This window comes from Giraffa tippelskirchi, chromosome 13 (genome assembly GCF_054371585.1).
Source record: "Giraffa tippelskirchi isolate mGirTip1 chromosome 13, T2T-mGirTip1v1.2.pri, whole genome shotgun sequence".
Classification (NCBI taxonomy): domain Eukaryota; kingdom Metazoa; phylum Chordata; class Mammalia; order Artiodactyla; family Giraffidae; genus Giraffa; species Giraffa tippelskirchi.
In genome coordinates, this window is record NC_137287.1 from 108,516,826 (window position 1) to 108,544,588 (window position 27,763).

At 45.0% G+C, this 27,763-nt stretch overlaps 1 protein-coding gene across 1 annotated transcript in view; it reads left to right on the forward strand.

Annotated features, from left to right (window-relative positions):
* CTNNBL1 (catenin beta like 1) overlaps nucleotides 1–27,763 on the forward strand; it is a 157,712-nt gene that overhangs the window by 123,700 nt on the left and 6,249 nt on the right. The window contains exons 12-15 of the mRNA XM_081558811.1: nucleotides 6,809–6,906; nucleotides 8,589–8,669; nucleotides 22,961–23,098; nucleotides 23,339–23,411. Coding sequence (XP_081414937.1) covers nucleotides 6,809–6,906; nucleotides 8,589–8,669; nucleotides 22,961–23,098; nucleotides 23,339–23,411 — 390 coding nt within the window. The remainder of the gene's footprint in view (nucleotides 1–6,808; nucleotides 6,907–8,588; nucleotides 8,670–22,960; nucleotides 23,099–23,338; nucleotides 23,412–27,763) is intronic.

Consider the following 27,763-nt stretch of genomic DNA (forward strand, 5'->3'; position numbering starts at 1 on the left):
TTGAGCCCATCTTTGCATGAAATGTTCCCTTGGTATCTCTAATTTTCTTGAAGAGATCTCTAGTCTTTCCCATTCTATTGTTTTCCTCTATTTCCTTACATTGATCTCTGAGAAAAGCTTTCTTATCTCTCCTTGCTATTCTTTGGAACTTAGGATTCCACTAACTGGGCCCTGAGTTTGATCCCTGGTCAGAGAACTAAGATCCTGTGGGCTGCTTGGCCCAGCCAAAAAAGGTAACATTTTCTTACAGTTCCTCATCCATCTTAATCAGGAAGATGAAACAAGGGAATTATTGAGAAGTTCTGGTTCAGTATTTTATAGAACTGCTCCATTCTTTATTTGGACTCTACTAGAAATTGCTTCTGGAAAGGGTGATTCAGTAAAAGAGAAAAGAGGGATTTGTTAGTTATGTCTTACCTCCAGATGGCCTTTCACTTCATTTTCCTCTCATTTGAACTGCCGAGTTTTTTCTTCATCCGCATTTGCATAGTGCGTATCTTTTGGACTCAGTGAGCCCCCCATGAAGCACTTTTTTGGGCTTTGCACAGTTTAGTTGCTGATCTTATTTTCCTTCTTTAAAAGCTTTGGATTACCTTTTACATGTGGGAAGCATGTAACCTATTAGGAAAAGCTTACATTTTGGATTCAGACAGTTGAGTTCAGTCGCTCAGTCGTGTCCAACTCTTTGCGACCCCATGAATTGCAGCACGCCAGGCCTCCCTGTCCATCACCAACTCCCAGAGTCCACCCAAACCCATGTCCATCGAGTCAGTGATGCCATCCAACCATCTCATCCTCTGTCGTCCCCTTCTCCTCTTGCCCCCAATCCTTCCCAGCATCAGGATCTTTTCCAATGAGTCAACCCTTCGCATGAGGTGGCCAAAGTATTGGAGTTTCAGCTTCAACATCAGACCTTCCAATGAACACCCAGGATTGATCTCTTTTAGGATGGATTGATTGGATCTCCTTGCAGTCCAAGGGACTCTCAGGAGTCTTCTCCAACACCACAGTTCAAAAGCATCAATTCTTCGGCACTCAACTTTCTTCACCGTCCAACTCTCACATCCACACATGACCACTGGAAAAACCATAGCCTTGACTAGACGGACTTTTGTTGGCAAAGTAATGTCTCTGCTTTTCAATATGCTATCTAGGTTGGCCATAACCTTCCTTCCAAGGAGTAAGCGTCTTTTAATTTCATGGCTGCAGTCACCATCAGCAGTGATTCTGGAGCCCAAAAAAATAAAGTCTGACACTGTTTCCACTGTTTCCCCATCTATTTCCCATGAAGTGATGGGACCAGATGCCATGATCTTTGTTTTCTGAACGTTGAGCTTTAAGCCAACTTTTTCACTCTCCTCTTTCACCTTCATCAAGAGGCTCTTTAGTTCTTCACTTTCTGCCATAAGGGGTGGTGTCATGAGAAACGCTGGGATGGAAGAAACACAAGCTGGAATCAAGATTGCCGGGAGAAATATCAATAACCTCAGATATGCAGATGACACCACCCTTATGGCAGAAAGTGAAGAAGAACTAAAGAGCCTCTTGATGAAGGTGAAAGAGGATTCAGACAACATGAGCTCAAATCTAAGCTCCCACCGCTCTCTGAAGGACATGACCTTAAGTAAGTTGATTAACCGCACTGGCACTTGGATTCTGCATTATAATACGGAAATGGGAGTAGTGCCTTTCTCATAGCTTACTAGTGACGATTCATTGAAAATACTGTATACAGACTCAATCCTACTGTTACAGATACACAATCAACTGGTGACAGTTATTATTGTACCCTGCTTACTTTTACTTGCAGATAGGATTTTGAAGCAATTTACAGCAAAACAATGTGGCGATACTAAATCTTGGCTTTGAGTAAGAATTTGTCAAGACAAATGTCAAACTGGGGGAAATACTTGCAGTGTAAAAGACAAAAGGGTAATATTCTTGATTCATAAAGAGCTCATAGAAATCAAAATTGGCAAAGGATGTAAGGCCAGGCAGTTCACACAGAGAGCAATACAATGGTCAGTAAACATCAGAAAAGGAGTTTGACCTTATTCATAACAAGAACAAAAACATGCTAATCAAAAGAAGATTCCATTTTTCACCCACCAGGTTGTCATAATTTCTAAGTTGGATAATATGCAATCTGAGTGAGGATATGAGAAAACAGATACTCTTTTACAATATGTATATAAAAGCATGCTTCCATTCTCAATGTGTATATGTGATATATGTGTATGTCCATGTTACACAGCACATACACATACTGGTTAATTAACTTACTTAAGGTCACATTCTTGAGCAAGTGGTAGGAGCTTAGATTTAAACCATGTTGTCTGACTCCAAAATGTAAGCTTTTCCTACTAAGTTACATGCTTCCCACACAATAAAGGTAATCATCAAAGCTTTTTATATGTATACAGTGCATACATACACATTCATACACGTACTGAGAGTGAAAGTCAATTGGACAGCCTGCTTGGAAGACCATTTGTCAGTGTCTTTAAAAAAAATTGTTTTCTTTTTCTGGGTTTCTCTGTCCTTTATTTACTATAGGCAAATCTATATACCTCAGTTGAATTGCCCTGGTAATAGTTTGGGCTTCTTTTTGAACTATTTTGTAGACCAAGTTATCTCCAGCTTCTAGGAAACAATATATACAGTAAAAACAGACCAGTGTGTTTCTGTCTTCAGTATCCCCTTCCTGCACCCACCCCCCACCGCACCCCTGTGCATGTAGGAGTGATGTCTCTTCCTGCTGTAACAGCATGGGCCCTAGGTCAGTCCATCTGTGCTTTCTTTTAGTTTCTCAGCTTTATGTATGTCAGTAGCTTTCGACTCACCCACTTCCAGTGCTAGGTGCATGCAAAAGTGTATCCATGCCAGAAATAAAGGTATAAGTGCCAGAATATGTGTTCATGGATGTTCATTGTGGCATTATTTCTAACAGCAAAAACAAAACAACCGAAAACTGGAAGCCATGTAAAATAACCACAACTGGAGACATTAGTTAAATTATGATAAATAAGTTAAGTGAAATTCTGCATAACCATTTAAAATAAAAAATGTGTTGATACGGAAAGATATAGAAGAGAAAATCAGGAAAGAGAAATTTTGTCCTGATCTTGATCTCTGAAAGGAATCTAGCAGCCAAGGATTGGGCTAAACTCTTATCTAGTATTGTCTGTCTCCAGCTTAAAATTCATTTGTGGATTTTTGTGACTTTTCTCTCCAGACTCTTCCCCACCTGACTGCCATCACCTCCTTCATGTGTATGTAACACTCCATCCAAACTGGCCTTTGCATATATTGCTCCTTCTTCCTGGAGTGCTCTATCTTCTCTACCTAGTTGTCAGCCATGACTTTTTTGTTTTGTTTGCTTTTATGATTTTCAGTTCTTTACCTCCGGTGGGAATCCCTCTAGGTCCGCTATGCCTCCTCTGTGCTCCTCACATCCCCTCTGCCTACCTCCATGATGAGACTTGGCACACTGCACTGTAGTTCTTGTTTTGTTTTCCCCATGAAATAAGCACCTCCTTAAGGTTAGGGATACTGTGTTGTTTGGAAGCTCTGATCACCAAGTGCTTGTCAAGCACAGAGATAAGTGGTCAGTGAATGACTGAGTGAGTCATCTGAAGTTTGAGTTCTACCTCTCTCACCAGTTAGCTGTGTGGACAAGTCACTTCTCTCTGGACCTCGATTTTTCTCTCAGTACAATAAGAGATTTGGCCCAGATAATCTGTGAGCTCTCCAGGCTGATCTTTTTTTTCCTTCCTCTGTGGTTGTCAGATTGTCATACATATATATATACACATACATGGAGGTTGCTACCAGTTGTCATGCTGAGTAATTTCAAAGTTTCAGAACTAAGCTTGTTAAAATTCACTGCTTTTATTATGACCTGTCCCACATCTGTTCACCAGCTGAAGAGATCAGAGCCACATCTGGTTGTTTGGCCCAAGATTACAGAACTGATTATATGCCCCCGTCTTCCTTCCTGTAATCTTTTCCCCTTGACATACACAGAAGTTGTTTGTGGGTTTTTTTGCCTGCCATGAGCCTCCAAAGATATCGTTTCTTGTTCTACTTTGTCACCCTGAGCTGAGCCGTCTTGGTTCACTGTCCTTACCTTAGATTCAAGATGTTTTTTCTCGTCTCGCCCCACTCCTATTCCCTTCCCCTTCCTTTTGTTCAGGATGGAGATTAAAGCACTTCAACCCCAGCTTCACAACCAAAGTTAGCAGAAGAATATGGGGGTGACCCTGGAGTCACCTTGAGAAGCTGTTTAATACCTCTCTCTATAGCGTATTTCATGAAAAACTTTATACTTAAAAAAGTGAATCTACTGATTAGAGATCTTTTATTCAAACTCATGGCTCCCTAGGAAAAAGTCATCCACTCATTCCCAAATGCAAAATATCTTTAAGGACCATTTTGTAACTGATGAGTATATTACCAGTGCAGAGGTGCTCTTACTCTGAACTTGGGATAGGCACTGTGTACAAAAGGTGAAAGCTATACAAAGGCATTTGAAAAATACCCAGAATTCAAGAGTGGTTTGTCTGTCTGGTTCTCCCCACCTCTCACCACTACCACCAAAAACTTGCACTGAAAACCTGCTTTCTTCCCATACATTCAGCAAGTATTTCTGAAACACCTACTATGTGCCAGGCATTGTTGTGAGACCAGGGTTATATCAATGAACAAAGCAGACTAAAATCCCTTCCTTCAAGGAGCTTATATTCTAATTGAAGGGCAGCAGTAAGCAAAACAAATAAGTAAATTGCACAGCATGTTAGAAGATAATGCATGCTGAAGAGAAAAATAAAGCAGATATGACTTGGAAATAGGCAGCATTGGGGCTTTTTGTTTTTAAATAGGGTGGTCAAAGAAAAGCCTCATTGAGAAGAGAACAGTTGGGTAGGACTGGATCTGAGGATTGAGCCATGCAGATATTCTGATGGGGAGTGTCTCAGGTAGCGAAAACAGTAAGCATGGAGGCCTCAGGACAGGAGCGTGTCTGACATTAGAAAACAGCATTTAGTCTGAGTGAGTTGGGCCCCAGTAGAGGGTTTTATATAGAGCAATGATAGGGTGTGACTTAGGTTTTAACTGACCGCTCTGTGGAAATCAAGGCGAAGGGGGCAAGGGTGGACTCAGAGTCCCACGAGCAGGCTGTTGAGTATTCCCAGTGCTGTGCGCCAGAATTATAAAGGATATGGGGGGGGGGGGGCAGCAGTAAGAAGAGATGGAATTCTGGATGTAATTTGAAAGTACAGCTGACAAGGTTTCTGTGGGACGTGTGAGAAAGAGAAGGATCAAGGGTATCGCCACTGTGTTTGACTTGAGAAACTGGAGAGCATGGTTGCCATTAACTCAGTGGATAAGACTGTGGGTACAGGTCTAAGGAGAAAGGTCAGGAGCTTGGTTTTGGACATGTTCAGTTTAAAGGACCTGTTAGACAGCCAAGTAGAGAGAGCAGGTAGACAGATGAATGCATGAATCTGTGTTCAGGGAACAGAACTGACCTGTAGAGTATGGGAGTAGTCAGCACGTAAGTGGCGCAGTGGTAAAGAATCCACCTGCCAACGCAAGAGACACAAGAGAGGCGGGTTCGATCCCTGAGTCAGGAAGATCCCCTGGAGTAGGAAGTGGCAACCCACTCCAGTATTATTGCCTAGGAAAATCCCATGGACAGAGGAGCCTGGCAGGCCACAGTTTGTGGTGTCACAAAAAGTCGGACACAACTGGGCACACACGCATGCAACTGGTCTTTAAAGCTCTGGGACTGGATGAGAGCCCCAGGGAGGTGAATGTAGCTAGAAGGTGAATAACTCTCGCATTAGGAGATTGGGGAAATGAAGTAGTGAGGAATGCTTCTGATATAAGTGAGGAAAAAAACAAATACAAAATTGTATCTGTGCTACCATAAGAATTCTTCCTTGTGACTTTAATAATCAGATGACTTTTTGAGAACTCACAGTAACTTTGGCATATGAAGGTGTTCTTCACTCAGTTTTCAAAACAGAATATTTGTTGCCCACACTGTGGGCATTTTATTTCAAAATAAATGTTTCTCTGCCATCTCCTTTTCAAAGTCATTATTCTTGATTTTTAAAAATTCTTTTTAAAGAAAAGAACCTCTTAACAGCTGAAGCCTATAATATACCCTTCAATTACCCTCTTCTGCCCTGGCTAGAATAATAGTATCTCATAAGAGAAGCCCATAGGTTATGTGAACTGAAAAAAAAACAGTTATCGTTTTGAAGTACTAATATCTAGCTGTCTTTAAACAGGTAAGGATTATAGCTGCACCAGAATGTAAGTGATAGCTCTGGGACCCCATCACATTTCTGATTTAATTCTGGGATATTTGCTCAGGAAAGTTTTAAGATAATTTGAGAATATGATAGAATGTGTCTTATTTGTTCATCGCTTGCTCCCCTCATGGTTAGTATTCATACACTGTTCACAGGTATTTCTGTAAATGGAGGGATTAGTTTGAGGTTCTGTTGTGGACAATAGAACTCAATTAATTCCAGGCAGAACAGAAATTCTAACTTAGTTCTGATTCAGTTGCTCAAGTTGTCCTTGGGGATATAATCCCCTTTGAATATATTTCTTGCGCTGTCTGTGCAAATCAGTTTAGTTTTCCATTGACACAGTTTAGGTTCTTGTCTTATTAATCAATAGCAGCAGTCAGGGAAGGCCTACTTATTCCTCCTTCAATAGAACCAGATCAGCTTGAAGAGAGGTAATAATTACTGCTCTGATCACAGCATGTTCTCTTTTCTCCTTCCCAACCCAGAGCATGTCTGTTCGATCCTCGCTTCCCTCCTGCGGAACCTGAGAGGGCAGCAGCGGACCCGGCTTCTGAATAAATTCACTGAAAATGACAGTGAGAAGGTAGGCGCTTGGTGGACTGTAAAATGGGGCCAGGACCCAAGGGGAGAAAAGGGCTGTCTCCCCAGTGTGATCTGACGCGTGCTGGGTAGAGTGATCCTGCCCTAAAATGTCTTCTCCAGCATCTGGGCCCCATTGCGCTGGGTCTCAGAGGGTTTTCTGGTTGTCCTGCCTCTAATTTCCAAATGCAATTTCCCCAGCCCCAAATATTTTGAAACCATTTCTGTACACACTAATGTACCATTATGGATCATTAAGACAAGGAGGAAAAGATGAAGTCAGTGCTTTAAAAATTCTTAACATGCAGTGAAACCATTTGCTCACATATAAGTAATAGAAATAAATGCAACTGTTGTCTGAAAAAAAAAAAAAAGGCCATCAGGTTAACATAGAGAACATCTTGGCAGTCGTGTCCTCCTGGTGATGTCCTCTAATGTCTATGTGTTAGTTTCCTCATCTTTAAAATTAGGATTGCTCTCTATCTTCCCTGCCTACCTTATCAGGTTTTTCTAATGTTTAAGGAAATAATGGATATGAGAATACTTTGTAAACTGAAACCTGTAAGATTTCAGGGTCATCCTTGGTTAACCAGGGAAAGTTTGGGCACAGTCTTCCTGACTGTCTGATGCCATGTTGATGCAACATCTATTATTAATACCAGCCCATGGGTAAACAGGCTTCCCAGGTGGCTCAGTGATAAAAGAATCCACCTGCCAATACAGGAGACAAAAGAGATGCTGTTTCAGTCCCTGGGCAGGAAGATCCCCTAGAGGAGGAAATGGCAACCCACTCCAGTATTCTTGCTGGGAGAATCCCATGAACAGAGGAACCTGGTGGGCTGCAGTCTACGGGGTCGCAAAGAGTTGGACACAGCTAAGTGATGGAGTGCTCACACGTGCACATGGACACATACATACACACACACACATGCACACAACACACACTGGCTAAATGCCAGGGTTACCAACAACCGTGGTGATGCCAACCCCATCAGAAGTCTAGGCTGGCTTCACAGTGTTCCTTCAATCTCTTGGAAGTCTAAGGGGTGAAAAAAACAGAAACTTTTTCAAACCTACTGAGTATTCCTTGGGCCATGTTTGAAGCGACTTTTGCGAAGTTCGAAACTGGTTTTTAGGTTACTGCTAAGCAAAAGTCAGGGCTTTTTTTGAGTTGCTGAAGGACTTTTTCTTGCATTCTGTTCTCACTCAAAAGCAACTAAAGAGATTTTACTCAGACCTTTTAAAAAAAAAGATCAGCTCTGGGGCAGAATCCAAACATGAAAGGTTTCAGTTTGAAAAAAAGAAATTTCGGTAAAGTTCTGAGTGAATATCAAGTATGTAACTTCAAGCTCCTCTTCTTTGCAAGAAGGGACTTGAATTTTTATTGATTTATTTGTTTTTAACAACTTGAATTCAGGGGAGTCCTAGGAGGGCTGGGAGCACACGGTGTCCTTCGGGAATGGACCTATGCTCAGTATCCATGCTAAGCATTTGCTTTTTTCTGCCCCAGCCATTTGATCCATTCCTGATGTGTTCCAAGGCAAAGCTCAGATCCAGAGTGAGAAGTGGTAGAGGGGCTCTCCCTTTGTGGGGAGCAACAGTGAGATGAATAGGAGTTCTGCTGTTCTCTTGCCCTGGTATTCTCTTCCCTCCTCACTCATGCCTATGAAATAACCTCTCTTTCAGGTTGACAGGCTGATGGAATTGCATTTTAAATATCTGGATGCAGTGCAGGTGGCCGACAAGAAGATTGAAGGGGAAAAGCACGTATGTATCCCTGCCTGTCTCTTGCCAGCTCTTCTTGACTTGCACTCCATTTGGTCCCTTGTCTACCTCGTATCTCCCCGCTGGACAGGCCAGGACAAAGGTGCCATCTGCCCTTGTGTGCCAACTAGCATGTCATCCTGAGCAGGGGATGGTCTACCAGCAATTATAGCAGCTCTTCTAACAGGAGTGAAGTCCCTGAAGAGGGCGGATATGTACGGTCAAGCCAGGGCTGACCTGGGAGTCTGGGTGGTAGCACAGGTACCCCTAACAAGAGCTCCTCCTTGAAAACCTGACCAAGGCACAGTGCTGTGACCACACGGGCAGAGTATGTCTTGGCACACACACTTGCTGGCTTCAGTAGTCATAGGGAGGCACTGGAAGGAAGCTGGGAGGTTACTGAATCCAGTTCCTCCCTTTGCAGATGGAACCTGGAGACCTAGAGAAGGGAGCTCAGAGCTCCGCTGCCTGGCCCGCACACCGGGTCACAGTGACTGAGCCTCACTGTCTGATGTGATGGTTGCTGGGCGAGGTGAAACCTGCTACCACGGATGTTACCCTACCTCCTGTATTTTGTACCTCCTTCTATTTTGTTCTCTGGCCTCGGTAGCTTTCTCATCTGTCTCTTTAATCAGGGCAGTTTTTCGTATCTATTGGTTAATGTCCGATTTGTATTCTCTTCCCTACAAGACATTTCTGAGTCTTTGGTCAGGTTACAAAATGATCCTTTTCTTGCTTTTTTCAGAGTCGTTTTCTTTGTGATCTTGGTTTGCTGTATCACTCTCTTTTTTCACTCTTCTTGCGTTAAAGACACACTTGAGGATTTGGAGCCTCACTGGTGGGAGAGCGCGCCTCCGCAGCCCCCCCTTCTGTGTTGTTGGGGCAAGCCAGCCGTGAGGCAGAGCTGTGTGCATTGGGAATAACACAAGCATCTTCCCTCAAGCTGTGCCTCAGGCCAGGGTGAGAGACTAGAGCTTAGGGAAGACAGTGACCTTGTTGTCTGTGTCCTTCTTAGCCACCCATTCCCTTTCACAAAAAATACCTTCATTTAGAAATAGCAGGAGATAGTAACCGTGTGTATCATTCTTGTGGTTTCCTTGTGCTCTCTAAACCTGGTGAGTCCTCAGATGTTTGCTGATTGATTGGACTGATTGACTGGGACTGTCTTCTTTTATATGATGAGACCATTACAAGACAAGTTGCAGAGACTCAAATTCTGAGTCTGGACTTCAGATAACCAGCATATTCTACACACAGTCCTTTCATTCCACACACATCACCCCCTCTGTTTTATTCTTTGCTTAAACTTTCCCCTTCCATCTTTTCTTCCCTGTACAGCAGCGTGTACATGGTCGATACTTAGTGACTGTTAAAATGCCAGAGTAATGTATTCTTTTTCTTAGACTGAACGGTAATTAGAAACAGATTGAACTTTCCCTAGACTTTTGTAGGGAGACAGCCCCAGGACAACTAGAACTCCAGCTCTGATGGTATCCGCCAAGTTACCTGCTGAAGGAGATTTTCAGGGCTGGTAGCAGAACACCTGGGAGTCTGAGGACTAGGATTTGAGTGCAGGCACCGACCTCAGAATCACCCCTTGCCACACCTTGTCACCACGCCTCATGTAGCCCCGGGTTCTTAGCTATAACATGGCTTCAGCAAAGTTCAGACAAATATACTTTGGTAACTCTGCCATTTTTTGAAAATGGAATGACTGAAAAGCACAATAAGAGGTTGATTAGCTGCTGTCTGCTGTATAGAAGAGCAGCAGCCTAGCGGAAAGGTAAGCGTGAGGCATAGGGAGCAAGGTAAGCCTGGATTTGAACTTGAGCTCTGCTGCTTTCTAGCTCTGAGACCTTGGACAAATGACTTCCCCAGCTCCTTTTTTTTTTTGGCTGCGCTGTGTCTTCATTGCTGCACACAGGCTAGTTGTGGTGAGCTGGGGCTACTCTTCGTTGCAGTGTGAGGCCTTCTCATTGTAGTGGCTTCTCTTGTTGCAGAGCTCGGGCTCAAGAGGCTTAGTTGCTCCACGGCATGTGTGATTTTCCCGAACCAGGGTTCAAACCCGTGTCCCCTATGTTGGCAGGCAGCTTCTTAACCACTGGACTTACAGAGAAGTCCCGTCTCTGAGCTTTGATGTTCTCATCTGTAAAATGGAGGTAACACCTCCCTTTTAGTGCTATTATGAAGACCAAGCATAAAGTATGTCAGTACCTTGCTCAGTACTTAGCTGCTGCTGTTACTAGATTTTCCTAGCTTCCTTTGGAATTCCTGTGTAACTCTTATGTAAGCCAGGCTGCCCTGTTCCTAAGAGCATCCTCCTTCCCAGATAACCCAGAAGGAGCTGTCCTAGCAGACCAGAGCATTGGCACCATCAGGTGCTTTGTCTGAGGCGAAGCTGGAATAAGCTTTGGTATTTGCTTGTTGTTGTTTTTTCTTTTTGGGGGCGGGGGGAGTATTGTTTTGTTTTTTGAGAGAGACCAGAGTAAGCTATTGGGCATCAGGGAGCAGCTTGCACGGAGCTATTAGGAAACTTGGCCTGCTTCCCACAAGATTATCTATTATCAGCGTTGAAGAGGGTATGAAATTGATTAGTACTGACGGAGAGTAATGGCTGCAGCCATTCTCCCCAGCATTCCCAGTGCTTCTGTGTGCCACAGGCGCGGGGCCCTGCCATTTCCTGACAAACATCTGTCTCCATGATGCCAAGGCCGTTCAGCCGGGCACTGGCAAACATTCCAAGGCTATTAGTGCTCAGCAGCCTTGGTGTTGCTCAGAGAGTCAGGGCGGGCTGGGGGGCAAGGGGTGTGTTTGTGAGCAGCACGCTCTGCCAGCACTCAGGCTCCTCCTGCCAGATGAAGCTGCCTCACAGGTATAAAGGGACTTGGAACAAATAACCTCTCTCCTGTCTCTCCTTCATGCAGTCTTCTCCCGTAAGTCACAAACCATTCATTGCCTCACTCCACTACTCCCTTTAAACTTGAATGTCCTACACCTACTGGGAATTCAGCAAATATTTGTTGACCTGAATTGAATCCTTGTTTCTCTTGATAATGTTGACTATCAGATCTGTAAGGAACAAATATCTCATATGTTGTGCCAGGCCTGCAACAAAAACAACTTAAATAAATTGACCAAGAGAAGGGGAATCAGGTATTGACAGTTTGAGTGTCTCGGAGCCCCCGCTGTCCCTGCAGACTTCAGACTGCCATGGGCACCGTGCAGATGTCCATGGGTTTACGGTTGACCAAGATTCACCGAAAAGAATCCCGTCATCTGGCACGTGTTTCTCAGGCACCTGCTCTGTGCCGGCACTATAAGCTCGACAGCGGCTTGGGGTGAGCAGGTTCAGGTGTCGAGAGAAGAAGGGGCCCAGGAAACACTGCTACTGCTGCCCAGGGCTGGATGAATCCAGGGCGCAGGGGGAGGCATCTGCACCTCGAGTCACCCTGTGCAGTTTTACGGACGAGGCAGAAGCCGAGCTGCACCTTAAAAGGGGACATTCAGGGCATTTCCAGGAACAGGGGCAAAGCAGGGGCAGTGGGAGGCCAAGTTAAGTTTGGGGGCAACTGTTAAGTTATATTCCAGGAACAGAAGGTGTGATGGGGGAGCATGGACTTTAGAGCCAGGCTGCTTCGGGTTCTCTGACTGCAGACAAACAGCCTCACTTCTCCAGCTTTCTTTTCTTCCTTTCTAGTGTTCTGCTTTTTGAGGTGCACATCTCAACCTATGAGTGTATGAGGAATTACACATTTCGGAATTCAGTGACATAGATATCACACACACGAAAGCTGCTTTCACAGGTCCTGGCATGGAAAGTTGCCAGAGAACTTTCCTTTTTTCTCTGTCTCTACCACCGGCCCTCCACATACACGTGTTTTCTTCCTTCCCTCGTGCTGCGTGGTTTTGTGGGATCTCAGACCCACCCCCACCCCCCACTTCTCCTCCTTCCTGTCCTGCTGCTGTGCCTTCACTTCCTGTCTCATAGTCTTCTCCCTCTGTCCTGCCTCTTCTCAAGCTGGTGCCTCCTTCCACCTTCAGGTCTCAGCCTAAATGTCAGCCCCTCAGAGAGCTTTACAGTGACTACCCCCCTGCCACGTGCAAAGCAGTGCCCCCCAACTGCCAGTGCTTCTTCCTGACCTGTAATTACTTTATACATTTATTTATTCTCTCTCTCTGCGACTCTCATCCCTCTTGTTCATCATGTTCTTAAGACCTACTTAGTGATTAACATGCGGTAAATGAAAGACAACTGCTCATGAGTTAAAATTAATATTTGTCTATGGGCATCAGGAAGATAGAGAGTCCTGAGTTTCCTACATTATATCTAAACTCTCATTGTTAACCCTAATTTGTATTTTCTCTAAATAGCCCCATCATCAAAAAAATATTTTCTACAACTGTGTACATTCTGTGGCATACCTGTAGCTATATTAAAAACACTCTTATTTAGAAGCGTCTACAGGACAAACTGATAATTGTATTATATACAGACTCGATTCCAATCGCATTACTGCAAGAATCTGTAACTAGCAAAGACTTCTACGTCTTGGGCAGTTGTCCACTGCTTTGTCATGTTATATTCAGTGTCCCTGAGACTCCAGGGCCACAAACTATCTGAACATACTCTGGGGCTTCCTGGTTAACAAGATTTGACCTGAACTTTTGAAGGGCATGTAATTCTTAAGACTGTTGAAGTGAGCAGCAGTTCTCTGTGATCTGTAAATACCCAGGGTGCTTGTCTCAGCAGATTTCACCTGACTCCCCAAGCAACAAGAAGCCCAGAAAATACCAAGGTCCCTGTTGTTGGGCAGATGTCCTGACTTCTTGTGGGTTTCTTCTGGCTTCTGCTGGTTCAGTGTACAGGGATGCCAGGCTTATGCACGTCAGAAATAAGAGATAATTATTTAGGTACTGGCAGGGATTTTAAAAGAGGGAGGAAAGAGCCTTGGAGAGAGGTTTTCCTTTTTTTAGTTCCTGGGAAAATTATTCTCAGCAGGTTTATTCAATAAAACCTTCTCGCCACATACTTTGCACCGTAATGACTTACAGATTGCATGCTAATTTTGCCACAGTTAAATCATCCCAGGCTTTATCCTGGAAAGAGAAAGACGGACTCCTTGTAATGAAACAGTATCCACAGGACTTGATGGCCGAGACAGACTTTGACGATTTCCATAGTGTTTGACACTCATTTATAGATTTGTACAAAGGAGGTAAAGCGCAGGAGCTGATGAGTGGGGTCCGTGATCATAAAGCACACCTACCAAGCTGTGTAGACAGTGGAAGTGTGAGACTGCAGTCAGGTCTTCAGCTGACTGTGCTGGCAGCTCCTGGGCAAGCCATAAAAAAGAGGGAATCCTGCTGAGAGCTTCTCTCAGCTGTTCCTTGAACAGTGGTTCCCAAACTTCTCAGCCTGTGCGTTTGGCAGACCCCAGCTTACAGCACACGGAAGGAGCCAGAGCCAGAGCCGGTGGGGGGGGGATGGAGTGGTGCTTTCCCCCCCTCCTGCTTCCCTCTTTCCTAGAGGCAGGTTTAGCCAAGCTCTCTCCTCCCTCCCTGCTTGCCCCCTTCCCAATCGCAGTCATCCTTTCTGCCATTAGAGGAGAAGTTGGGAGGCCTGAGTCCTGGCCCAGCTCCCCTGCCTCTTCCCTTGCAGTGTGGCCTTGAGCACTCTTTTTTTTTTTCCTTTTAAAGATTTTTTTTTCAATGTGGACCATTTTTAAAGTCTTTATTGAATTTGTTACAGTATTGTTTCTGTTTTATGTGTTGGTTTTTTTGGCCACTCGGCCTGTGGGATCCTAGCTTCCTGACCAGGGATCGAACCCGTACCCCCTGCGTTGGAAAGTGAAGTCTTAACCACAGGACCACCAGGGAAGTCCCTGGCCCTGAGCACTCTGTTTTGCTTTTCTCATCCTCTCTGTCCTCCCCTCTCAGTGGGCTCACAGTCTCTCCCCCAGCACTTCACAGAAGCCCTGGTTTTCTCAAGGCTGGCTTGGAAGAGTGTGTGTGTGCTCAGTCGTGTCCAACTCTTTGCAACTACGTGGACTGTAGCCCACCAGGCTCCTCTTTTCCAGGCAAGAATACTGGAGCAGGTTGCCACTTCCTATTTCAGAGGATCTTCCCAACCCAGGGATCAAACCCGCACCTCTTTCGTCTCCTGCATTGTCAGGCACATTTTTTACCACAGAGCCACAAGGCTGGCTTCTGTGTTGTCAAAATTCAGTGAATGAGTAGTCTAGTAGTCTGCTTGTTTGTTTTTAGTACATTTAGGTGGTTGATGTGACACCACCTGTGATGGAGGTGTCATGCTACCAAAGAAGGAACATGAACCCTGGCATCATGTAGCCCAGGTTTAAATCCCAGCTCTGCCACACACAAATTCCATTCTTTTGGGAAATGCCTTACCTGGTGTGTATATGTGTGTGTTATAGTTTTCACGGTAGCTTTATTAGAGTGGCACATGCTCGTGTGTTAAGGCGGCCTAACATATAGTCTCTTTTCTCTTTGCAAACTCTGGCCTGATATCCTTGGATTCTTATCAGAGCTGCTATCAGTTAGTTGTAAATTCTCAGGAAAAAAAAAAAAATCCCTTTCACTAATTCTCCAGCCCGTTTCCCCTGCTGAAAATGACTTGCAGTCCCTTGTCTCCTTCTCTCACAGTCTGCCCTGCTTCCTAAGCTCTTGGAAGGAAGATTTGGTTTGGCTGTTGTTTGTGCCTCCTCCTTCTCCACTTACCTGTCTCTCTCTTTACTCTGGAAGGAAAAAGGAAATTGGCCTTTTCTCAGTGGTGGGGCAGTTCCTGCCCATGACTACACACAGTAGCAGTGACCCCCACTGGGGTTCTGAGCCATGTCCCCGCTTATTAAGGAAAGCGGAATTCCTATTGGCTTCATAGCAGCTTCTTTCATGACTGTCTCCTTCCATCAGCGAGGGGCAGCTGGCCGCCTATCAGGGGCAGATTAGAAGTGGCATCCACACGCTTATTTGGAGGCTTGCGACTTGCCTGTGGAGAGAGAGAGAGGCACCTGGCAAGGTAGTGATTTCGTAGCCCTCTGAAGACAGATTAACATTTAAAGTGAGGATGTGGCCGGGGGAGGGGGAACACACACACACCCCTTCAGAAATGGCACCTTGATGCCATACATACCCCCTCCTTGTGTGTGTCTTTGGAGATGAGTCTGTTTATTTTAGCAGCCCCCAAACAGGCTAATGCTGCCCTGAATTGCAATCTGTTCTACTTAATTCGCTATTCACTGAATTACCATCTAAGTTTTTATTCAGCCCTCTCTTATGGAATGAACAAAATAAAACCTTTCAGATTGTCTTTTTTTGTTTTTTTAACTCTCCTGAATTACATGTGGAATTCACTAGTCTAGCTAGAGATCCCTCCTCGTTTTTTTTAAGTTTCTTCAATTTATAAGAAAAAGGCAAAAGAGCTAGATAACCTCACATTTAATGCTGGTTGTTTGCAGTGGTTCCTGGATACAGCATGAAGAAAAACCCCATCTATTTGCTCACAGGCTAATACTGGAAAAGGTCTATAAAACAAAGATGTTTTGAACTAGGGAAGTGATCACAGGCTTGGAGCCAGACTCATGTGAGTTTTTATACTGTCTCTGACACTCAGCTCTGAGCTTTGCGACCTTTGGAGAATTCTCCCCTCTTTAAGCCTAAGTTTTGTATTTGAAAGTGGAAATAGTTATGATTCTTATTACCTCTTGGGGTTTAAGGAAAAGTGAGAAATTCATGAAAGTGTTTAGCACAGTGCCTGATACACAGTGAGGACCCAGAAAATTTTGCTGTTGTTACTATTCCATTTTTCCCACCCATCCTTCCCCCTGCCACCACCATATTTATTTATTTATTTATTTGACTGTGTCAACTAAGACCTGGTCAGGTCTTAGTTACAGTATGTAGGACCTTTGTTGCATCGTTCAGAATGTTTTGTTGTGGTGCACAGACTCTCTAGCTGTGACACAGGCTTAGTTCCTCTGCAGCATGTGGGATCTTAGTTCCCTGACCAGGGATTGAACTCACGTCCCCTGCATTGCAAGATGGATTCTTAACCACTGGACCACCGGAGAAGTCCCCTGCCCATCCTTTGTCGGAGTGAAAGGACTAACAGGAAAAGGTCTTAGACTAGGAAATCATATCCCACTAAAGTCTCTAAGCAGTGACAGTCATTTGATGTCTATCTCAATTTTTCCATCTGTGAAATCTGAAAATCATATTTCCTGTGCACACACAGCACCGGGCAAATATAGCAAGTGAGGTTAATACAGGTCCTCTGCTCTGAAAAGTAAAAAATGCCATACATGGATGTTGAGTTGTCATTGCTTCACAGAGAAGACGGTCACCTCCCCTCTTCTCAAAGGTGAGAGTTGAATGCATTGGCTTGTGGAAGACATCCTTTAAATCTTAACTCTCCTGTCCTATTTCAAATATAGTTCAACGTGTATATAGATTTTCACTTGGAAATTGAGTAAAGTACAATATCTTTACCACACTTAAGGAGGCTACTGGTTTGGGGGAATTTCTCTTTAATCTCTATTAATCATATTCCCGTTTTAAGAGCATTCGACTTACACACTCATATTGTTTTAAAATAGCCCCTCTAATGTAACAGCAAATCCAAGGCTTGTCTCTTTCTTACAGGGAAGTTACTTCATTGATGAGAGGATGAGCTAATTTTCAGCGCTCACCACTTGCTGTTGAGGTGACGACTACTGGAGGCATGTCTCCCAGTGGCTCTGACTGTCTCGGAGCACTGTCTGTCAACAGCTCCGGTCTATCAATTTACCCATATGTGGGCAAAAACCCGTTGCTTCTGGCTATTAAGGTGCTTCAGGCCTAGATTTGCCACAGGTTATCAAAGCTAAAAGGCACCTTCAAGAAGATCAAATCAGGGAAGACAAAAGTCAGCCCTCTACACTCCTCAACCTGAGAACAGTGCCAATGGATTTCACTGTTCTTCCCTCACTAAGCTCCAACTTGGCTTCACAATACTTTTCCAATATGGTTCTCTATAGTCATTATAGTGGATTAGAGTTGGCACTCAGGAACCCTATTTCCCTTCCCTGATCCAGTTCAGGCTTCTAGTTTCCAAGCAAAGAAGCCAAGGCCAAAAAAATTTAAATGACTTGCCTACGGACCCTAGTAAGTTTGAGTTGAGATCTGATCCCATTTACTTAGTTCTTTCAGCTCTTTTTCCTTACACTCAGAAATCCAAAAAACTGTGTCAGGTCCTTATCGCAAGATCAAATTGTTATCTAGTATCTTAGAAACCAAGAAAAGGAGCCAAAAATTCATTAATCCATTTATAAAAAGTTGGCTCTGTTCACACATAGTAAGACAGGCGTGGATAATAAAGGTGACATACCATCCTACTTCTTTTTTGAAAAAACCAGAACTTAAGAAAATGTGCCTTAAACAACTGTTACCCAAACTTCCTTATTTTCCATCAGAATAATACATAATCACCTTGCTTTTTTTTTTTTAATTTCCCTTTAAACATGGAGTACACACTTGTGCTCACCTTCCCTGAATCCACTCAGCAGTAAATATTCCATGCCACAGAGTTGTAACAGGCTAGATTAGGTGCTGTCCTGACAGCAGTCACCTCTGCGTGCTGGTTTCTCTGATGCTTCTAAAACTGTCAGGGCAGAAACTCCATCTTCGAAGCCAATCTCTGTTTCATCTTTGTGCATGTTCGGTGCAGTTATGGTGATGCCTCTCCTGGAGATGAAATGCAATCCTGTCTCAGATCCACATTTGAAAATTTCACTTGCAAATCATGCGGCCTCGTGTCTAAAAGTAGAGTGTCGAAGTGAACGCTGTCAGAGTCTTGAAGTTCTGGGGAAGGAGGAAAAAAATAGGGTTTGGCAGTGTTCTCTTGGGTCCATCCTTTCCACATGACAGCATTTGGAGAAACTGGAAGGTACAGTATATCTGGTTAAAAGAGGATCAGATTGTGGGGAAGAGTGTGAAAAAGGAAAAACTACCAGGGGCACTTCTGACGTAATTGGAGAAATTTAATTTTGCTAAGCTCTGTTCTTAAGCCATTCTACGACTCTAATTTAGATTCTTCCTTTGTTCTCCAAATGGCTGTAAAATCTGTCATCCCTCCGCAGACGTGGTAGCGTGAAGAGACAGCACAGACTTGGATTTGAATCCCCCGTCCTCCTTCCCACTAACCATAGGGAGGTTGTTCGGCCTGAGTCAGTTTCCTCATTGGAAATGGGGGTGATGATCCCTATTGTTGTTGTTCAGCCACTAAGTCATTTCTGACTCTGCGTCCTGATGGACTGCAGCATGCCGGGCTCCTCTATCTCCCAGAGTTTGCTCAGAGTCATGTCCATTGAGTTAGTGATGCTATCTAACCATCTCATTCACAGTATTTGTGAGAAGTAATGGAGTCAGTGTAGGTAAAGCACTTGGCACTCTACTAAGCCCTCAACAAACACAAGCTGCTCCCGCAAGGTGGGTAGATGGTGGTGGCAATGGTTACTATTCAGACTGCCTCACACAATGCCTGATATTTAGCAATCAATCAAAAACTATGATGTGCCGGTAGCTAGGATCTAATAGGCAAAGAAACACTCCCTTCTTTCTCTGTTAGTGACAGTGGTATCCACTGTTGTTCCTTCCACCCTAGCCAAGCTCACCCGGGCTATTGTTCCCTCTGCTTAGAATGTGCTTTCCAGCTTGTCATCCTTCCGAATCCAGCTCAAATGTTATATTTCCCTGGAACTCTCCTGATAACCCAAACAAAACAAACTTAGCCTCTCCTTCTGGAATCCCATGGCACTCAGTACAGTTTGCAGGGTCCTTCATAATGGTCATTACTACATTTAAAAAAGAAGTTTGTTCATATCTGTTAACCTCATTAGACTTTAATCTCCTTGATTCTGTAGACTGTCTTATTTATCTTTGCTGCCCCCAGCACATCATATACTAGCTGGTTCGTAGTTAGTGTTCAGAAAATCTTTACCAGTGGATGAATAAATATATTTCTCTTCAAGTTCCCAGATTTGCACGCCTCTGAGGGATTGGTCTCTGTTCTCTCTCCTCTCCGCCCCTCTTTTTTCCATCTGATCTACTTCTCATATAGGCTGACACTGTACAACCTCCGAGCTGTACACTTTGCCTGCCTCTCAACACTTGAAGCTGACGTGTCCATCAGACAGGTGTTCTCACATTCACTTCCCTGCACAGCATAGTCTGCAGCTCATCCTGTCTCACTTCCCTGGCCGACAGATTCACAAATGCTTTTCAAGAGTCTGCTTTGCAGAAAGTACTATGCAAGGTGCTTGGAAGGGTACAAGTTTTTAAATATCTCAGGGAAAAGTTTATAAGGAATATCACGTTTTAGACTTTAAATATATTATGATAGAGATTGGGGTGTGGGGAGAGTACCAACATTACAAGCAAACGTGAGGGGGCCAGAAAAGGGAGGGCAGGCCTGTTTATGCTATGTGTGTTGTAGGGGGAGGGGGGAGGCCAACGAGCAGAAAGTATGAACAGCATAATGCATTGGCTTTAGGCACAAAAATGCCTTCACTTTATTTTTTTTTAATATTTATTTCTCTGGCTGCACCGGGTCTTAGTTGCAGCAGACGGAATCTTTGATCTTAGTTGCAGCACATGGCATCTTTAGTTGCGGCATGCAAACTCTTAGTTGCCACATGTGGGATCTAGTTCCCTGACCAGGGATCAAATCTGGGCCCCCTGCCTTGGGAGCACAGAGTCGTAGCCACTGGACCGCCAGAGGAATCCCTGCCTTCCTTCTTAACTCATTCGTCCTACTGCATCTGCCAATCAAAAGCCTTGAAGCCTTATCCAAAAGTCACTTCTTCCCAGTGTCTTATAACCAACCCTGATTAGCACCCACCACTTGTAATTACTTTAAACTTGTGGACGCACTGTATCCCTTTACATTTTGATCATTTTCTGTGTTGCTGTGATCTTCCCAGTCAGACTGGCAGCTCCTTGGTGACTAAGACCAACGCATCCCCTTACCTTCATTCTTACTCCTTTTCTGCCTTAACTCAGTGCTTGGAATGGTGTTCTTGCCACACGGCAGTTGATCTTACTCCTTTTCTGCCTTAACTCAGTGCTTGGAATGGTGTTCTTGCCACACGGCAGTTGACCAGGGTCCAGATCTGAGCACTCCGCTTCATGTTATTCATTTCCACCTCAGAGATGAATCAGACAGGATTCTTGTCCCTGGGGAGTCTATATTCTAGTAACTGGTAATTATGTAATTATGAACAACTTACTTAACCTCTGTGTGCCTTGGATTCTAATTTGTACAATGGGATTAATATCCCTTCCCTGCTCACTTTAAATTTGGTAATAAGGACCATATATATAATAACACTTTAAACTCCACCGCATTATAGAAATGTGAAGTATTAGCTGCAAATATTTTTTGCATGAGTGGAAGTCAGAGAGTAATTTTCCTTGCTGTGCCCCCAGCTGTTGAACACTTAGGAGTTCTGGAGCAGGAAGTTACGATTATGAACAAATGAGAAACTAAAGAGGCCCTTCTATTTTTAAACCCCTTGGACATCAGTCCGTTGCTCCGTGACTACCTCGTGACCATTAACACTATCACCAGATTACCAAGGAATTTGCTACTACACAAAGCTCTGAATTAGTGGTGGTGCTTTACCAGGCAGTGCCGGGCCTGGCAAACCTAGAGCCTTCTTTTGCCTCACAGAGGCCTTTAGGAACGAGATGAAAAGTAGCTACAGGCAGGCCCCCTGGGCAAATAAAGAAGCGCATTATCTGTGTCTAAATAGTCTCTGAAGGATGCTGGTTGGAGATTGATGACCACAGTGGTAAGTCCTTCGAGTTTGGGAGAGTGGAAAGCAGGGTCCCCAGGGCTTCCATCAGTGACAGCAGCCTGAATTGTCAGAGGGAACCATGGCCATAAAACCACTGACAGAATTAAGAAATGGATTGTTGTCATCAGAAGCATGTATTCAAGCACCTGTCTTCTTAGACCAATCTGCTAGTCGTGCAGAACGAGTCCCTCACCCAGTTCTGACTCTGACAGCCTGAAGCAGTTATGTCTCTTTCCTCTCATTCACCACGTGGATGTTTACTGAGCCAGGGATGTAAAGACAGAATTCAGTCCCCACTTTCACAGAGCTCACAGCCCACCCTCATGAAATAGAGGGAGTTATAGAAAGGAGAGCTGATGATAACTGAAATCAGTGTGGATATGATGGGCCAGAAGACGGTGTGCCATGGAGTGGCCTACAAGGGTCCTGTCAGGAATTTTGGAAAGGAGGAGTTTTGTTATCCTTAAATGATCAGGGAAGGCTCTGTAGGAGAGGTTGCTTTATAGTGTTGGCGTGAGAGATATCCCAGAACCCTTAGGAAGCAAGGCAGTAAAGGCCCTGAGATGGGAAGAAGAGCTGTCTTGGCAGAGGTGGTGATAATCCTCTGGATGAGGAGGCTTTGGGGTGGAGTGGAATGAAAAATATGCTGCAGTGACTGTGATGGTAGTTGCATAACTCTGACTACACACAAAACTATTACGTTGTACACTTTAAATGGGTGAATACTATGGTACATCAATTGTATCTGAATAAAGCTAGGTTTGTTTTTTAAAAAATCCACTAGACAGGAACAGATATGACGAGAGGAAGTCTGATAGATCTGGGGTTACAAAACTTTAGGAAAGAGACTCCCTAAAGAGGAAAGAGGTTAGGTCTTTGACCTTGAGGAAGTATTGAACTCGTGGAATGAAACAGAAAGGTTGGCATTTTGTATCTAACGAAATATAAGCTGAAAGGGACACATAGAATGGATACCTGCGGCATCACGAGGGCACCAAAACAGAATTGTAGAGAAAGCGGACCTCTCCTCCCTAGGTTAATTTGATTTGGAAATAAAAGAGAGTTAAGTGTATCTTATAGAGAGGTTACTGATGGAGGCGGGAACCAAAGAGTAAAGAATGAGTAGAAGCAGATAAATAGATCTATGTCCCCATCAGCTTATTTTTTCAGGTTGAATGTGTGGATGAGATCATTTTGGCCTTGGGTCATTGTATAGAGAAAAAAATGGACTTTAGTCTTGACTCCTGAGCCTCTAGTCCATTAACAATGAGAATGTAAGATACTTTAGAATAATGAGACAAGCAGGAGGCAAATGAAGCCAGAGTGGTTTTCTTTTGTTGTAGTTGTCGTTACTATTCTTTTGTGAATCGTGAGAGGACTAGAAACCTCTTCCTCCTCCACTCACCGTCTGACTTTTGTTCCCCGATGTTCATTCCTTTCTAGGACATGGTCCGGCGGGGAGAGATCATAGACAATGACATCGAGGATGAGTTCTACCTCCGGCGCTTGGATGCTGGGCTGTTTGTCCTCCAGCACATCTGCTACATCATGGCAGAGATCTGCAATGCCAATGTGCCCCAGGTAGGAGGGGCTGCCCTGGGTGGGCCCATCCACCCCTGCCTCCTTGCCTGCCACCGGCTTAGGGGAGAGTCTCTCAGAGAAGGAAGTGGGTCACACACTCCTTGAATTCCTTCACTCTATGTGGGCCCTCTTTCTCAGGGATGGGCGTGAAGTGAATACTTCCAATGTGATGTATTCTGATGTCTACCAGGACAAATGATGCTCTTTCTTTCTCTGTCCACTCTTCCTTTTCCTTATTAGATTCGCCAGAGGGTTCACCAGATCCTGAATATGCGTGGAAGCTCCATCAAAATCGTCAGGCACATCATCAAGGGTGAGTTGGATGTTGCTTGTGTCTGGGGCTCCAGGGAATTAATTAGATGATGCTTTCTTTCTATCTCTGTCTATATGCCTGGAATTTGGTGCGTAGCATTCTCTGCACTGCAGGCTTAAGTGTGTTGTCCAGTTCGGCCTGTGTCCAGATCACCCTGTCAGAATACCAAAGACTAACCTAGTTAATCTCTGCCTCTGATTCTCCACTTCCAGAATTTTAAAAACACAAACAAGAAGCATTAGGGATTGGAAATTTAAAAACACACACACACAAACAAGAAACAAACAAAAAAATCCAGGTCCAAACTGCATGTAGTGAAAGGAAATCGCTTTCTTAGGGAAAAAAACAAAGAAACTAGTAAGAACTACCTGGAATTAGGGCAGAAGGAAGTGAGTTTGAGGCAGGATAGTATAGGAGAAAAAGCATGCCTGCTTTCCAGTGCTAGCTCTGCCTTCCCCCAGCTGTGTGAGCAAGATCTAGAAGAAATTTGGAAAAGTTCATGAGATGCTACATGACAGCATCCAGCCTAGTGGCCAGCACACAGGAAGTGCTCGGGTGAATTTCCTTCACCTTCCCCAGCGGGTCCCTCAAACACTGTTGCCTCTTTGGCTGGACCTGACTCAGCTGGAGCGGCTCCCAGGAGGCCTCTGGTTGGTGAGCACGCTCTCAGTCAGCTTTGTGATGCAGCACCACCCTCGGACAACTTAGCACAGACCAGCACACGTGGCAGTGGGAGGCCCATGCTGGACTTTACTGATAACACCAGAGTTCAGAGTCACGGTGGACGGTACCACAAGCACATCGTGTCTCTCTCTGACCCTTGTTCTGCCCACTTCTTAGCTGAGGAATTAGGCTAGATTTACTTGAAGTGTGTGCAGGTAAGTGACTTATAACTCCCATTACAGGTGGGAGATGAAATGTGGAGATAAATGATATATATAATAGCGTGAGGAGACATTAAGAGCCCTGGGTTCTGGGATCTGGCTCCTGGAAGTGAATCCTGATCCTGATGTTTACAGTGCTACCACGGGCAAGATATCCAATTGCTCGGAGACCTCCTAGAATATGTAAAAGAATTAAATGAGATGATATATGGAAAGTATCTCCAGTTCATAAGTTCTTGGTAAATGCTAGCTGAGTATTTGCTGTCTGCTTGGTAAATGGTATCGTGAGTATTAGGAAATGTGATGATAACTATCGTCAGCAGTGTTACAAGTGAGGCACGGCTAATATCCCATGGGAAGCTGTGTGGGAGTAGGAACACTGAGCTGGGTCTTAGACATTCCAAAACAAAGGAACCGTGTGGTTGAAAACCTAGGACTAGAAGCCACATGGTCATCATTGCCCTCCCCAGCCGGTGGGGATGGTAAATCTTGTGCCCATTTTGCAGATGGAGCCTATGAGGTGTTGGAGTTTATTGTCTTCCCCCTGAGAAAGAGGAAAGGGGGAACCCGTTCATGAGCCTCCCCTAGCGTCTCCCATAGTGGCATCCTGGGTGCTCCCTTCTCCCCCTCAGTGTCACAGTCCCGTGAGTTACTGCTCCAGGTGTCACACTGCCTCCTCCCCCAGGTGCAGCTGCGGTGATGTGCAAGCCCAGCCTCTAAAGGACATTCATTTTCAATGACCACACATTCAATTAGAACTTTTTGTGACTTTCAGCTCCTCTGTCTTGCATTTAGGCTTCTCCCTGTACCTCCATCCCTGTGATCGAAACAGTGATCTTCTGAGAAAGGAAGAGTTTTTAACACCTAGTGTTTTTAACACCTGAGGTTATTCAGGATTTTCAGTTGCTGTGAGCCAGCCTCAGTCCCCCTCAGAGCCCGGTTTATTCCCCGAGTGCCTGTTAAAGTGCTGGGCTTGTACTGGGTGCTGAGTACACATTTGTTGATTGTCTGGCCAGGTGAGCAGGTGAACAGCCTGCACAGGTGCTGCGTTCATTCCCACCACTCTTGTTCCTCCCCCCAGTCACTTTCTTTCCCCCACTGTCCAGACTCTCAGATCTCTCCTTCCAGACCCAGGTCCGACCCTTCGGCTCTCTCTCCAGCCCCCTTCACAGCCAGTCCCTTAGTAAATCTGCCATTCCTGCCTCAATTCTGAATCAATCCACTTCTCTCCATCTGTTATTTCCCATCATAGCACCCTGTTTATTTCTTTCCTAGCCCTTATCACAGTCTGTAATTATTTTTATTTATGTCTCTGTTTACTTGTTCTGTGTGTCTCATGCATTAAAACGTAAGCTCCATGACGCAGGGCCATTGGCTTGATCCCCGTGTCTCCTCAGCACCTAGAGCGATGCCAGGCACATAGTGGACACCCAGGGACTATTTTAAACGTTGTTGGATTAAACCCTACCCTTGTGTGAATTTAAATTGGCAAATATTTACTGAGACTCCTCAGGGCTCAGCACAGTGCTAATGCTGTACTACTAAGGTGTCACACAGCTCCTGCCCTCACAGAGTTTATAGTCTTTTGGGGGGACATGGTTTAGTTGCTAAGTCCTGTCTGACTCTTTGCAACCCCATGAACCATAGCCTGCCAGGCTCCTCTGTCCATGAGATTATCCAGGCAAGAATGCTGCAGTGGGTTGCCATTTCATTCTCTAGGGGGATCTTCCCAACCGAGGGATTGAACCCATGTCTCCTGTTTGGTAGGAAGATTCTTTACCACTGAGCCAAACAAAATACATGCTTCAACAACTCCTCAGCCAGCGTTGCTGGGTGCCAGGCTCTGTATCCAGGACTAGAGAGACAGGGAAGAATCAGCAAGATCCCTGTCCTAAGGGTTCATGGTCTAGGGGGGAGAGAGACTGGAAACTAATTATAATGTGATAAGTGCTGCGTTGAAGTTGTGAACAGAGTGTTAAAGGAGTGATAAGGAGGCAGTGATGGAGGCACAGGCCACACCCCGGAATCCCAGGGAAGAGAGAGAGGATGCTCTCAGGACTGGGAAGGGTGTCCAAGGGGGGAGGTACATCCCAGGCAGAGGGAGCAGAGGCCTGAGGCAGAACAGGACGTCAGTGGCCTTCATACGGAGTCTCCCCCATCAGGGGAGGCCACACAGGGATGCAGGAGGCTGGAGCATCGGGTGGGGTTGGGAGTGTTTCTGGGCAAGGCTCTCGAGTTCTGTTGGGTACACGGTGAATTTGGGGGGACAGGCAGTGCCTGCACCCCTTTGTTGGCCAGCGGAGAGCAGACATTCTCATGCGGGCAGGAGAGGTGCTAGTTTGGACAACTGGAAGTCTTTAGTAGGAAGGTGATATTTAAAGCCAGGGAATCAGATGCCACTGCCCAGGTCAAAGATGTCTTCACAGGATGCTGACCACAAAAAAAAAAAAAGCGTTCTCTCCAGATGGAAGGCTAAGGTTATAATAAAGGGCTCACACTGGCCCCAGGAAGCCCGTCTGTCTCTGGTGTTGGGTAGCAGAGCTGTACCACAGTCCACCTTTCCTCAGCCCATGAATACGGTCCAGCAAGCACCCTCTGGACAGTACTGAGGTTGAAAAGGGGTGAGGCTACCACGGGACTGGGTGGGGGGGCGACAGCTGGGCTTCTGCTTCGGGCCCACCTCTTAAAAGCCTTCACTCCCTCCCCCAGCCTTCATTCCATCAAAATGCATGAAAAAACAAAGCCTCATAAAGAAAACCAGCTCATCAGTCTGTCCTCTTTGATTTTAATTTTGTTTTTCAGTTTGGGTTGCTTCATTTTTTTTTTTCTATCATACTAATTAGATGCAAGCTTTTTTCTTTGATTTTATGGCCTACATATTTCCCAAGTTTTGCTGGCAGGATGACAGCTGATGGATCCCTTGGGGTCTCAGGAAAACGCTGATGAGGCAGGCCCAGCAGGGGACTCTTCCCATTTTATTTCTGTCCCCTTTCTCACGGTTTCCCTCCCTCCTTTTGTACTGGGGGTGCCAAGAGAGCTGGAAATAATTGATGGCTCATTAAAGTCCCTCGATCTGCAGACTGTGTACTCTGTGCTCCTGAAGTCCAGCCTTCCCTGAACGGGTAGCCGCTCTAGCCCAAGGCCTGTGGCACCCCCCTGTAGGGCAGTGGTCCCCATACTAGAGAAGGACCACGTGCTCCACACAGGCAGTGACAGGCATCCTGCCTTTTATCTTCTGGTGCCAAGGCCGCACATGCCGCAGAGAAGGGGCTCGGCTAATGCTTCCTGGGGATGCACTTCAGGCTTCTTGATGTTGTTCCAGAAATCAGGGTCACAGTAGGTAGAGTGGTCACTCCCAAGCACATCCTCTGTGCCAGGCTTTTAATGTATGTTCTCTGGTTCTCACAAGAGCCCTAAAACCAGGATTACAATCTCCATTGTGCCCACAAGGACCTGCGGAGGTTAAGC